The sequence below is a fragment of the Salvelinus fontinalis genome, unplaced genomic scaffold (genome assembly GCF_029448725.1).
Source record: "Salvelinus fontinalis isolate EN_2023a unplaced genomic scaffold, ASM2944872v1 scaffold_0028, whole genome shotgun sequence".
Taxonomy (NCBI): domain Eukaryota; kingdom Metazoa; phylum Chordata; class Actinopteri; order Salmoniformes; family Salmonidae; genus Salvelinus; species Salvelinus fontinalis.
The window spans coordinates 326,630-341,899 of record NW_026600237.1 but is presented as its reverse complement, the minus strand read 5'-3'; the positions used below and the strand labels follow the sequence as shown (position 1 = coordinate 341,899).

The 15,270-nt window shown below is 47.2% G+C and overlaps 1 protein-coding gene across 1 annotated transcript in view; it reads right to left on the bottom strand.

Moving 5' to 3' along the window:
* LOC129842269 (alpha-actinin-2-like) overlaps positions 1–15,270 on the bottom strand; it is a 124,551-nt gene that overhangs the window by 17,923 nt on the left and 91,358 nt on the right. The window contains exons 14-16 of the mRNA XM_055910749.1: positions 12,448–12,588; positions 1,179–1,361; positions 142–276 (exon numbers count right to left, since the gene is read on the bottom strand). Coding sequence (XP_055766724.1) covers positions 142–276; positions 1,179–1,361; positions 12,448–12,588 — 459 coding nt within the window. The remainder of the gene's footprint in view (positions 1–141; positions 277–1,178; positions 1,362–12,447; positions 12,589–15,270) is intronic.

Sequence of the window (15,270 nt, the reverse complement as noted above, 5' to 3'; positions counted from 1 at the left end):
ACTGAACGAAGTAGAAACCAGGTGTTTCGATTCCGTTAATTTAATTCTAGCCGCTACAATGAGCCCCTTCCTCTCCAATTAAGGTTACCGCCTGTTGTACAGATGCCAGGTGAGGTCAGGACAGGTAAGTATCTGTCTTACCTCCATCCTGGTCTGGATCCACGGTCCGATGATGTTGGCCTGGGCAGCAAACTGACGTCTGAGACGTTCGTTGGCGTGTTGTCTGGCTACTTCCTCCTGGAGAATACCGTTTCTCTGGGGAACCAGCTTCTTCACCTGATCGATGGGACAAGCAAGGGTTTTAACGGTCTAGTCTCTGGTTAACACAATGGGATGGCGTGTTGTCTGGCTACTTCCTCCTGGAGAATACCGTTTCTCTGGGGAACCAGCTTCTTCACCTGATCGACGGGACAAGCAAGGGTTTTAACGGTCTAGTCTCTGGTTAACACAATGGGATGGTTTCCTCCAACACAGAATCTTAAATTTGAGTGCTTTTTATTTGAGTCGAGGACTTAATCTACGTCTGAGAAACTGTCTATAGTTTAACACAGGGTTGTTCAATGTCACTGGTCCCTGGTGCTTTTTGTTCGAGCCAATCAGAAAAAAAAACCTGATTTAACTCATCAAGCGAATCATCAAGACATTGATTAGTGAATCAGGTGTGTTAGCGCTGGGCTGTAATGAAACCCTGCTGCATACACCGAGGGTCTCCGGGATCGAGATTGAAGATCTTTAACACAAAGATTCACAGTACAACACAACACACAAAACACAGACACTGTCTGCATCCCAAATTAGTGCGCTATAATATATTATATTATAAGGAATCGGGTCCCATTTGGGACGCAGCCAGTGTCCCTAGAGACGCTAGTAGCTACCTTGTCCCATTTGGGACGCAGCCAGTGTCCCTAGAGACGCTAGTAGCTACCTTGTCCCATTTGGGACGCAGCCAGTGTCCCTAGAGACGCTTGTAGCTACCTTGTCCCATTTGGGACGCAGCCAGTGTCCCTAGAGACGCTAGTAGCTACCTTGTCCCATTTGGGACGCAGCCAGTGTCCCTAGAGACGCTAGTAGCTACCTTGTCCCATTTGGGACGCAGCCAGTGTCCCTAGAGACGCTAGTAGCTACCTTGTCCCATTTGGGACGCAGCCAGTGTCCCTAGAGACGCTAGTAGCTACCTTGTCCCATTTGAGTCCTATCTCTGCTGGTGTGATGTCACTGTAGGGGTTGGTGAGGTTGGGAGAGATGCCGTAGCTCTGGGCGATCTTCTGCACCTCCGTGTAGATGCTCAGAATGGCCTGTCTCTCACAGTCGGCCTCCGGCAGGGTGGCCTTGAACTGGTCATGGGCTGAGATCAGGCTCTGGAGAGCGAGGTGGAGAGCAGACAGAGTTACAGAGGAACCCGGCGGTGTCATCCGGCGTTCTGACATGACGTCAAACATATACAGTGCTGAATCATGGAACTATCTGATAGGAGACAATGGAAGGGACACAGCATCGTGTTACTATCTGATAGGAGACAATGGAAGGGACACAGCATCGTGTTACTATAGGAGACAATGGAAGGGACACAGCATCGTGTTACTATAGGAGACAATGGAAGGGACACAGCATCGTGTTACTATCTGATAGGAGACAATGGAAGGAACACAGCATCGTGTTACTATAGGAGACAATGGAAGGGACACAGCATCGTGTTACTATAGGAGACAATGGAAGGGACACAGCATCGTGTTACTATAGGAGACAATGGAAGGGACACAGCATCGTGTTACTATCTGATAGGAGACAATGGAAGGGACACAGCATCGTGTTACTATCTGATAGGAGACAATGGAAGGGACACAGCATCGTGTTACTATCTGATAGGAGACAATGGAAGGGACACAGCATCGTGTTACTATAGGAGACAATGGAAGGGACACAGCATCGTGTTACTATCTGATAGGAGACAATGGAAGGGACACAGCATCGTGTTACTATAGGAGACAATGGAAGGGACACAGCATCGTGTTACTATAGGAGACAATGGAAGGGACACAGCATCGTGTTACTATAGGAGACAATGGAAGGGACACGGCATCGTGTTACTATAGGAGACAATGGAAGGGACACAGCATCGTGTTACTATAGGAGACAATGGAAGGGACACAGCATCGTGTTACTATAGGAGACAATGGAAGGGACACAGCATCGTGTTACTATCTGATAGGAGACAATGGAAGGGACACAGCATCGTGTTACTATAGGAGACAATGGAAGGGACACAGCATCGTGTTACTATCAGATAGGAGACAATGGAAGGGACACAGCATCATGTTACTATAGGAGACAATGGAAGGGACACAGCATCGTGTTACTATCAGATAGGAGACAATGGAAGGGACACAGCATCATGTTACTATAGGAGACAATGGAAGGGACACAGCATCGTGTTACTATCAGATAGGAGACAATGGAAGGGACACAGCATCGTGTTACTATCTGATAGGAGACAATGGAAGGGACACAGCATCGTGTTACTATAGGAGACAATGGAAGGAACACAGCATCGTGTTACTATCTGATAGGAGACAATGGAAGGAACACAGCATCGTGTTACTATAGGAGACAATGGAAGGGACACAGCATCGTGTTACTATAGGAGACAATGGAAGGGACACAGCATCGTGTTACTATCTGATAGGAGACAATGGAAGGGACACAGCATCGTGTTACTATAGGAGACAATGGAAGGAACACAGCATCGTGTTACTATAGGAGACAATGGAAGGGACACAGCATCGTGTTACTATCTGATAGGAGACAATGGAAGGGACACAGCATCGTGTTACTATAGGAGACAATGGAAGGGACACAGCATCGTGTTACTATAGGAGACAATGGAAGGGACACGGCATCGTGTTACTATAGGAGACAATGGAAGGGACACAGCATCGTGTTACTATAGGAGACAATGGAAGGGACACAGCATCGTGTTACTATAGGAGACAATGGAAGGGACACAGCATCGTGTTACTATCTGATAGGAGACAATGGAAGGGACACAGCATCGTGTTACTATAGGAGACAATGGAAGGGACACAGCATCGTGTTACTATAGGAGACAATGGAAGGGACACAGCATCGTGTTACTATCAGATAGGAGACAATGGAAGGGACACAGCATCATGTTACTATAGGAGACAATGGAAGGGACACAGCATCGTGTTACTATCAGATAGGAGACAATGGAAGGGACACAGCATCGTGTTACTATAGGAGACAATGGAAGGGACACAGCATCGTGTTACTATAGGAGACAATGGAAGGGACACAGCATCGTGTTACTATAGGAGACAATGGAAGGGACACAGCATCGTGTTACTATAGGAGACAATGGAAGGAACACAGCATCGTGTTACTATAGGAGACAATGGAAGGGACACAGCATCGTGTTACTATAGGAGACAATGGAAGGGACACAGCATCGTGTTACTATAGGAGACAATGGAAGGGACACAGCATCGTGTTACTATAGGAGACAATGGAAGGGACACAGCATCGTGTTACTATAGGAGACAATGGAAGGGACACAGCATCGTGTTACTATAGGAGACAATGGAAGGAACACAGCATCATGTTACTATAGGAGACAATGGAAGGGACACAGCATCGTGTTACTATCTGATAGGAGACAATGGAAGGGACACAGCATCGTGTTACTATAGGAGACAATGGAAGGGACACAGCATCGTGTTACTATAGGAGACAATGGAAGGGACACAGCATCGTGTTACTATAGGAGACAATGGAAGGGACACAGCATCGTGTTACTATAGGAGACAATGGAAGGGACACAGCATCGTGTTACTATAGGAGACAATGGAAGGGACACAGCATCGTGTTACTATAGGAGACAATGGAAGGGACACAGCATCGTGTTACTATAGGAGACAATGGAAGGGACACAGCATCGTGTTACTATAGGAGACAATGGAAGGAACACAGCATCGTGTTACTATAGGAGACAATGGAAGGGACACAGCATCATGTTACTATAGGAGACAATGGAAGGGACACAGCATCGTGTTACTATAGGAGACAATGGAAGGAACACAGCATCGTGTTGCTATAGGAGACAATGGAAGGGACACAGCATCGTGTTACTATAGGAGACAATGGAAGGGACACAGCATCGTGTTACTATAGGAGACAATGGAAGGGACACAGCATCGTGTTACTATAGGAGACAATGGAAGGGACACAGCATCGTGTTACTATAGGAGACAATGGAAGGGACACGGCATCGTGTTACTATCAGATAGGAGACAATGGAAGGGACACGGCATCGTGTTACTATCTGATAGGAGACAATGGAAGGGACACAGCATCGTGTTACTATCAGATAGGAGACAATGGAAGGGACACAGCATCATGTTACTATCTGATAGGAGACAATGGAAGGGACACAGCATCGTGTTACTATCAGATAGGAGACAATGGAAGGGACACAGCATCGTGTTACTATAGGAGACAATGGAAGGGACACAGCATCGTGTTACTATCAGATAGGAGACAATGGAAGGGACACAGCATCGTGTTACTATAGGAGACAATGGAAGGGACACAGCATCGTGTTACTATCTGATAGGAGACAATGGAAGGGACACAGCATCGTGTTACTATCTGATAGGAGACAATGGAAGGGACACAGCATCGTGTTACTATAGGAGACAATGGAAGGGACACAGCATCGTGTTACTATCTGATAGGAGACAATGGAAGGGACACAGCATCATGTTACTATAGGAGACAATGGAAGGGACACAGCATCGTGTTACTATAGGAGACAATGGAAGGGACACAGCATCGTGTTACTATCTGATAGGAGACAATGGAAGGGACACAGCGTCATGTTACTATAGGAGACAATGGAAGGGACACAGCATCGTGTTACTATAGGAGACAATGGAAGGGACACAGCATCGTGTTACTATCAGATAGGAGACAATGGAAGGGACACAGCATCGTGTTACTATAGGAGACAATGGAAGGGACACAGCATCGTGTTACTATAGGAGACAATGGAAGGGACACAGCATCATGTTACTATCTGATAGGAGACAATGGAAGGGACACAGCATCGTGTTACTATAGGAGACAATGGAAGGAACACAGCATCGTGTTACTATAGGAGACAATGGAAGGGACACAGCATCGTGTTACTATCTGATAGGAGACAATGGAAGGGACACAGCATCGTGTTGCTATAGGAGACAATGGAAGGAACACAGCATCGTGTTACTATAGGAGACAATGGAAGGAACACAGCATCGTGTTACTATAGGAGACAATGGAAGGAACACAGCATCGTGTTACTATAGGAGACAATGGAAGGGACACAGCATCGTGTTACTATAGGAGACAATGGAAGGGACACAGCATCGTGTTACTATAGGAGACAATGGAAGGAACACAGCATCGTGTTACTATAGGAGACAATGGAAGGGACACAGCATCGTGTTACTATAGGAGACAATGGAAGGGACACAGCATCATGTTACTATCTGATAGGAGACAATGGAAGGGACACAGCATCGTGTTACTATCTGATAGGAGACAATGGAAGGGACACAGCATCGTGTTACTATAGGAGACAATGGAAGGAACACAGCATCGTGTTACTATAGGAGACAATGGAAGGGACACAGCATCGTGTTACTATAGGAGACAATGGAAGGGACACAGCATCGTGTTACTATAGGAGACAATGGAAGGGACACAGCATCGTGTTACTATAGGAGACAATGGAAGGAACACAGCATCGTGTTACTATAGGAGACAATGGAAGGGACACAGCATCGTGTTACTATAGGAGACAATGGAAGGGACACAGCATCGTGTTACTATAGGAGACAATGGAAGGGACACAGCATCGTGTTACTATAGGAGACAATGGAAGGGACACAGCATCGTGTTACTATAGGAGACAATGGAAGGGACACAGCATCGTGTTACTATCTGATAGGAGACAATGGAAGGGACACAGCATCGTGTTATTATAGGAGACAATGGAAGGGACACAGCATCGTGTTACTATAGGAGACAATGGAAGGGACACAGCATCGTGTTACTATAGGAGACAATGGAAGGGACACAGCATCATGTTACTATAGGAGACAATGGAAGGGACACAGCATCGTGTTACTATAGGAGACAATGGAAGGGACACAGCATCATGTTACTATCTGATAGGAGACAATGGAAGGGACACAGCATCGTGTTACTATAGGAGACAATGGAAGGGACACAGCATCGTGTTACTATAGGAGACAATGGAAGGGACACAGCATCATGTTACTATCTGATAGGAGACAATGGAAGGGACACAGCATCGTGTTACTATAGGAGACAATGGAAGGAACACAGCATCGTGTTACTATAGGAGACAATGGAAGGGACACAGCATCGTGTTACTATCTGATAGGAGACAATGGAAGGGACACAGCATCGTGTTGCTATAGGAGACAATGGAAGGAACACAGCATCGTGTTACTATAGGAGACAATGGAAGGAACACAGCATCGTGTTACTATAGGAGACAATGGAAGGAACACAGCATCGTGTTACTATAGGAGACAATGGAAGGGACACAGCATCGTGTTACTATAGGAGACAATGGAAGGAACACAGCATCGTGTTACTATAGGAGACAATGGAAGGAACACAGCATCGTGTTACTATAGGAGACAATGGAAGGAACACAGCATCGTGTTACTATAGGAGACAATGGAAGGGACACAGCATCGTGTTACTATAGGAGACAATGGAAGGGACACAGCATCGTGTTACTATAGGAGACAATGGAAGGGACACAGCATCGTGTTACTATAGGAGACAATGGAAGGAACACAGCATCGTGTTACTATAGGAGACAATGGAAGGGACACAGCATCGTGTTACTATAGGAGACAATGGAAGGGACACAGCATCGTGTTACTATAGGAGACAATGGAAGGGACACAGCATCGTGTTACTATAGGAGACAATGGAAGGGACACAGCATCGTGTTACTATCAGATAGGAGACAATGGAAGGGACACAGCATCGTGTTACTATAGGAGACAATGGAAGGGACACAGCATCGTGTTACTATCTGATAGGAGACAATGGAAGGGACACAGCATCGTGTTATTATAGGAGACAATGGAAGGGACACAGCATCGTGTTACTATCAGATAGGAGACAATGGAAGGAACACAGCATCGTGTTGCTATCTGATAGGAGACAATGGAAGGGACACAGCATCGTGTTGCTATAGGAGACAATGGAAGGGACACAGCATCGTGTTACTATCTGATAGGAGACAATGGAAGGGACACAGCATCGTGTTGCTATAGGAGACAATGGAAGGGACACAGCATCGTGTTGCTATAGGAGACAATGGAAGGAACACAGCATCGTGTTACTATAGGAGACAATGGAAGGAACACAGCCTCGTGTTGCTATAGGAGACAATGGAAGGGACACAGCATCGTGTTACTATAGGAGACAATGGAAGGAACACAGCCTCGTGTTGCTATAGGAGACAATGGAAGGGACACAGCATCGTGTTACTATCTGATAGGAGACAATGGAAGGGACACAGCATCGTGTTACTATAGGAGACAATGGAAGGAACACAGCCTCGTGTTGCTATAGGAGACAATGGAAGGGACACAGCATCGTGTTACTATAGGAGACAATGGAAGGGACACAGCATCGTGTTACTATAGGAGACAATGGAAGGGACACAGCATCGTGTTACTATCTGATAGGAGACAATGGAAGGAACACAGCATCGTGTTACTATAGGAGACAATGGAAGGGACACAGCATCGTGTTACTATAGGAGACAATGGAAGGGACACAGCATCGTGTTACTATAGGAGACAATGGAAGGGACACAGCATCGTGTTACTATAGGAGACAATGGAAGGAACACAGCATCGTGTTACTATAGGAGACAATGGAAGGGACACAGCATCGTGTTGCTATAGGAGACAATGGAAGGAACACAGCATCGTGTTGCTATAGGAGACAATGGAAGTAACACAGCATCGTGTTGCTATAGGAGACAATGGAAGGAACACAGCATCGTGTTACTATAGGAGACAATGGAAGGGACACAGCATCGTGTTACTATAGGAGACAATGGAAGGGACACAGCATCGTGTTACTATAGGAGACAATGGAAGGGACACAGCATCGTGTTACTATAGGAGACAATAGAAGGGACACAGCATCATGTTACTATCTGATAGGAGACAATGGAAGGGACACAGCATCGTGTTCCTATCTGATAGGAGACAATGGAAGGGACACAGCATCGTGTTACTATAGGAGACAATGGAAGGGACACAGCATCGTGTTACTATCTGATAGGAGACAATGGAAGGGACACAGCATCGTGTTACTATAGGAGACAATGGAAGGGACACAGCATCGTGTTACTATAGGAGACAATGGAAGGGACACAGCATCATGTTACTATCTGATAGGAGACAATGGAAGAGACACAGCATCGTGTTACTATAGGAGACAATGGAAGGGACACAGCATCGTGTTACTATAGGAGACAATGGAAGGGACACAGCATCGTGTTACTATAGGAGACAATGGAAGGGACACAGCATCGTGTTACTATAGGAGACAATGGAAGGGACACAGCATCGTGTTACTATAGGAGACAATGGAAGGGACACAGCATCGTGTTACTATCTGATAGGAGACAATGGAAGGGACACAGCATCATGTTACTATAGGAGACAATGGAAGGGACACAGCATCGTGTTACTATCTGATAGGAGACAATGGAAGGGACACAGCATCATGTTACTATAGGAGACAATGGAAGGGACACAGCATCGTGTTACTATAGGAGACAATGGAAGGAACACAGCATCGTGTTACTATAGGAGACAATGGAAGGGACACAGCATCGTGTTACTATAGGAGACAATGGAAGGGACACAGCATCGTGTTACTATAGGAGACAATGGAAGGGACACAGCATCGTGTTACTATAGGAGACAATGGAAGGGACACAGCATCGTGTTACTATAGGAGACAATGGAAGGGACACAGCATCGTGTTACTATCTGATAGGAGACAATGGAAGGGACACAGCATCGTGTTACTATAGGAGACAATGGAAGGGACACAGCATCGTGTTACTATAGGAGACAATGGAAGGGACACAGCATCGTGTTACTATCTGATAGGAGACAATGGAAGGGACACAGCATCGTGTTACTATAGGAGACAATGGAAGGGACACAGCATCGTGTTACTATAGGAGACAATGGAAGGGACACAGCATCGTGTTACTATAGGAGACAATGGAAGGGACACAGCATCGTGTTACTATAGGAGACAATGGAAGGAACACAGCATCGTGTTACTATAGGAGACAATGGAAGGGACACAGCATCGTGTTACTATAGGAGACAATGGAAGGGACACAGCATCGTGTTACTATCTGATAGGAGACAATGGAAGGGACACAGCATCGTGTTACTATAGGAGACAATGGAAGGGACACAGCATCATGTTACTATCTTTACCTGGATGTCATCCACAGTGTGAACTACCTGGATGTCATCCACAGTGTGAACTATGAACAGGTCTTTACCTGGATGTCATCCACAGTGTGAACTATGAACAGGTCTTTACCTGGATGTCATCCACAGTGTGAACTATGAACAGGTCTTTACCTGGATGTCATCCACAGTGTGAACTATGCACAGGTCTTTACCTGGATGTCATCCACAGTGTGAACTATGAACAGGTCTTTACCTGGATGTCATCCACAGTGTGAACTATGAACAGGTCTTGACCTGGATGTCATCCACAGTGTGAACTATGAACAGGTCTTTACCTGGATGGTCATCCACAGTGTGAACTATGAACAGGTCTTTACCTGGATGTCATCCACAGTGTGAACTACCTGGATGTCATCCACAGTGTGAACTATGAACAGGTCTTTACCTGGTTGTCATCCACAGTGTGAACTATGAACAGGTCTTTACCTGGATGTCATCCACAGTGTGAACTATGAACAGGTCTTTACCTGGATGTCATCCACAGTGTGAACTACCTGGATGTCATCCACAGTGTGAACTATGAACAGGTCTTTACCTGGATGTCATCCACAGTGTGAACTATGAACAGGTCTTTACCTGGATGTCATCCACAGTGTGAACTACCTGGATGTCATCCACAGTGTGAACTATGAACAGGTCTTTACCTGGATGTCATCCACAGTGTGAACTATGAACAGGTCTTTACCTGGATGTCATCCACAGTGTGAACTATGAACAGGTATTTACCTGGTTGTCATCCACAGTGTGAACTATGAACAGGTCTTTACCTGGATGTCATCCACAGTGTGAACTATGAACAGGTCTTTACCTGGATGTCATCCACAGTGTGAACTATGAACAGGTCTTTACCTGGATGTCATCCACAGTGTGAACTATGAACAGGTCTTTACCTGGATGTCATCCACAGTGTGAACTACCTGGATGTCATCCACAGTGTGAACTATGAACAGGTCTTTACCTGGATGTCATCCACAGTGTGAACTATGATCATGTCTTTACCTGGATGTCATCCACAGTGTGAACTATGAACAGGTCTTTACCTGGATGTCATCCACAGTGTGAACTATGAACAGGTCTTTACCTGGATGTCATCCACAGTGTGAACTATGAACAGGTCTTTACCTGGATGTCATCCACAGTGTGAACTATGAACAGGTCTTTACCTGGATGTCATCCACAGTGTGAACTATGAACAGGTCTTTACCTGGATGTCATCCACAGTGTGAACTATGAACAGGTCTTTACCTGGATGTCATCCACAGTGTGAACTACCTGGTTGTCATCCACAGTGTGAACTATGAACAGGTCTTTACCTGGATGTCATCCACAGTGTGAACTACCTGGTTGTCATCCACAGTGTGAACTATGAACAGGTCTTTACCTGGATGTCATCCACAGTGTGAACTACCTGGATGTCATCCACAGTGTGAACTATGAACAGGTCTTTACCTGGATGTCATCCACAGTGTAAACTATGAACAGGTCTTTACCTGGATGTCATCCACAGTGTGAACTACCTGGTTGTCATCCACAGTGTGAACTATGAACAGGTCTTTACCTGGATGTCATCCACAGTGTTAACTATAAACATGTCTTTACCTGGATGTCATCCACAGTGTGAACTATGAACAGGTCTTTACCTGGATGTCATCCACAGTGTGAACTATGAACAGGTCTTTACCTGGATGTCATCCACAGTGTGAACTATGAACAGGTCTTTACCTGGATGTCATCCACAGTGTGAACTATGAACAGGTCTTTACCTGGATGTCATCCACAGTGTGAACTATGAACAGGTCTTTACCTGGATGTCATCCACAGTGCGAACTACCTGGATGTCATCCACAGTGTGAACTATGAACAGGTCTTTACCTGGATGTCATCCACAGTGTGAACTATGATCATGTCTTTACCTGGATGTCATCCACAGTGTGAACTATGAACAGGTCTTTACCTGGATGTCATCCACAGTGTGAACTATGAACAGGTCTTTACCTGGATGTCATCCACAGTGTGAACTATGAACAGGTCTTTACCCTGGATGTCATCCACAGTGTGAACTACCTGGATGTCATCCACAGTGTGAACTATGATCATGTCTTTACCTGGATGTCATCCACAGTGTGAACTATGAACAGGTCTTTACCCTGGATGTCATCCACAGTGTGAACTATGATCATGTCTTTACCTGGATGTCATCCACAGTGTGAACTATGAACAGGTCTTTACCTGGATGTCATCCACAGTGTGAACTATGAACAGGTCTTTACCCTGGTTGTCATCCACAGTGTGAACTATGAACAGGTCTTTACCCTGGTTGTCATCCACAGTGTGAACTATGATCATGTCTTTACCCTGGATGTCATCCACAGTGTGAACTATGAACAGGTCTTTACCTGGATGTCATCCACAGTGTGAACTACCTGGATGTCATCCACAGTGTGAACTATGATCATGTCTTTACCTGGATGTCATCCACAGTGTGAACTATGAACAGGTCTTTACCTGGATGTCATCCACAGTGTGAACTATGAACAGGTCTTTACCCTGGTTGTCATCCACAGTGTGAACTATGAACAGGTCTTTACCTGGATGTCATCCACAGTGTGAACTACCTGGATGTCATCCACAGTGTGAACTATGAACAGGTCTTTACCTGGATGTCATCCACAGTGTGAACTATGAACAGGTCTTTACCCTGGATGTCATCCACAGTGTGAACTATGAACAGGTCTTTACCTGGATGTCATCCACAGTGTGAACTATGAACAGGTCTTTACCTGGATGTCATCCACAGTGTGAACTATGAACAGGTCTTTACCTGGATGTCATCCACAGTGTGAACTATGAACATGTCCTGCAGATCCTCCATGGCTCCTTCCATCCAGTTGTTAAATGGAGCTGACCTCTTGGAGAACTCCAGGAACAGCTGGTCGATGGTCTCCAGCAGCTTCTCCGTCCTCTGAGAGACACCAAGTTAGGGGGGAAATGGGATGAATGCCAAATGATCAGTTAAAATGATGACTGTCGTAACCAAGTGGTTTTAAACTACTCGTAAACACTGTTTATTGTTGTGACGTGAAACCTGGTCATTCAGAACTGTGAGTAATGGCAACTCAATTTCTGTGTAGTGATTTCTGTGTTGATCATCTGAGTGTTTATGTAGGTCTGCAGATTAGAACCAGATTAGAAGCAGATTGTCTATCTCCTTCCACTAGAGGACCCCTGTCTCCCTCCACTAGCCCCCACCAGAGGACCTCTGTCTCCCTCCACTAGCCCCCACCAGAGGACGTCTGTCTCCCTAAACTAGCCCCCACCAGAGGACCTCTGTCTCCCTCCACTAGCCCCCACCAGAGGACGTCTGTCTCCCTAAACTAGCCCCCACCAGAGGACCTCTGTCTTCCTCCACTAGCCCCAATCAGAGGACAACTAGCCCCCACCAGAAGACCACTAGCCCCCACCAGAGGTCCACTAGTCCCCATCAGAGAACCTTTGTCTCCCTCCACTAGCCTGCAACAGAGGACCTCTGTCTCCCTCCACTAGCCACCAACAGAGGACCTTTGTCTCCCTCCACTAGCACCCGCCAGAGGACCACTAGCCCCCACCAGAGAACCTTTGTCTCCCTCCACTAGCCCCCAACAGAGGACCTCTGTCTCCCTCCAGTAGCCCCCAAAAGAGGACCTTTGTCTCCCTCCACTAGCACCCGCCAGAGGACCTTTGTCTCCCTCCACTAGCTCCCAACAGAGGACCTCTGTCTCCCTCCACTAGAAACCCAACAGAGGACCTCTGTCTCCCTCCACTAGCACCCGCCAGAGGACCTCTGTCTCCCTCCACTAGCCCCCACCAGAGGACATCTGTCTCCCTCCACTAGCCCCCACCAGAGGACCTATGTCTCCCTCCACTAGCCCCCACCAGAGGACCTCTGTCTCCCTCCACTAGCCCCCAGCAGAGGACCTCTGTCTCCCTCCACTAGCCCTCACCAGAGGACCTCTGTCTCCCTCCACTAGCCCTCACCAGAGGACCTCTGTCTCCCTCCACTAGCCCCCACCAGAGGACCTCTGTCTCCCTCCACTAGCCCCCGCCAGAGGACCTCTGTCTCCCTCCACTAGCCCCCACCAGAGGACCTCTGTCTCCCTCCACTAGCCCCCCACCAGAGGACCTCTGTCTCCCTCCACTAGCCCCCACCAGAGGACCTCTGTCTCCCTCCACTAGCCTCCCACCAGAAGAACACAGCAATATTCTATACCTCCTCCACTAGAAGAACCCAGCCCTATTCTGTACCTCCTCCACTAGAAGAACCCAGCCCTATTCTGTAACTCCCTCCACTAGAAGAACCCAGCCCTATTCTATACCTCCCCCCACTAGAAGAACCCAGCCCTATTCTGTACCTCCTCCACTAGAAGAACCCAGCCCTATTCTGTACCTCCCTCTACTAGAAGAACCCAGTCCTATTCTGTACCTCCCTCTACTAGAAGAACCCAGCCATATTCTGTACCTCCCCCCACTAGAAGAACCCAGCCCTATTCTATACCTCCCCCCACTAGAAGAACCCAGCCCTATTCTGTACCTCCCTCTACTAGAAGAACCCAGCCCTATTCTGTAACTCCCTCTACTAGAAGAACCCAGCCCTATTCTGTACCTCCCCCCACTAGAAGAACCCAGCCCTATTCTGTACCTCCCTCTACTAGAAGAACCCAGCCCTATTCTGTACCTCCCTCTACTAGAAGAACCCAGCCCTATTCTGTACCTCCCCCACTAGAAGAACCCAGCCCTATTCTGTACCTCCCTCCACTAGAAGAACCCAGCCCTATTCTGTACCTCCCTCCACTAGAAGAACCCAGTCCTATTCTGTACCTCCCTCTACTAGAAGAACCCAGCCCTATTCTGTACCTCCCTCTACTAGAAGAACCCAGCCCTATTCTATACCTCCCCCCACTAGAAGAACCCAGCCCTATTCTGTACCTCCCTCCACTAGAAGAACCCAGCCCTATTCTGTACCTCCTCCACTAGAAGAGCCCAGCCCTATTCTGTACCTCCCTCTACTAGAAGAACCCAGCCCTATTCTGTACCTCCCCCCACTAGAAGAACCCAGCCCTATTCTGTACCTCCCTCCACTAGAAGAACCCAGCCCTATTCTGTACCTCCCCCCACTAGAAGAACCCAGCCCTATTCTATACCTCCCTCCACTAGAAGAACCCAGCCCTATTCTGAACCCCCCCCCCCCTCCACTAGAAGAACCCAGCCCTATTCTGTACCTCCCTCCACTAGAAGAACCCAGCCCTATTCTGCACCTCCCTCCACTAGAAGAACCCAGCCCTATTCTGCACCTCCCTCCACTAGAAGAACCCAGCCCTATTCTGCACCTCCCTCCACTAGAAGAACCCAGCCCTATTCTGCACCTCCCTCTACTAGAAGAACCCAGCCCTATTCTATACCTCCCCCCACTAGAAGAACCCAGCCCTATTCTGAACCTCCCTCCACTAGAAGAACCCAGCCCTATTCTGTACCTCCCTCCACTAGAAGAACCCAGCCCTATTCTGAACCTCCCTCTACTAGAAGAACCCAGCCCTATTCTATACCTCCCCCCACTAGAAGAACCCAGCCCTATTCTGAACCTCCCTCTACTAGAAGAACCCAGCCCTAT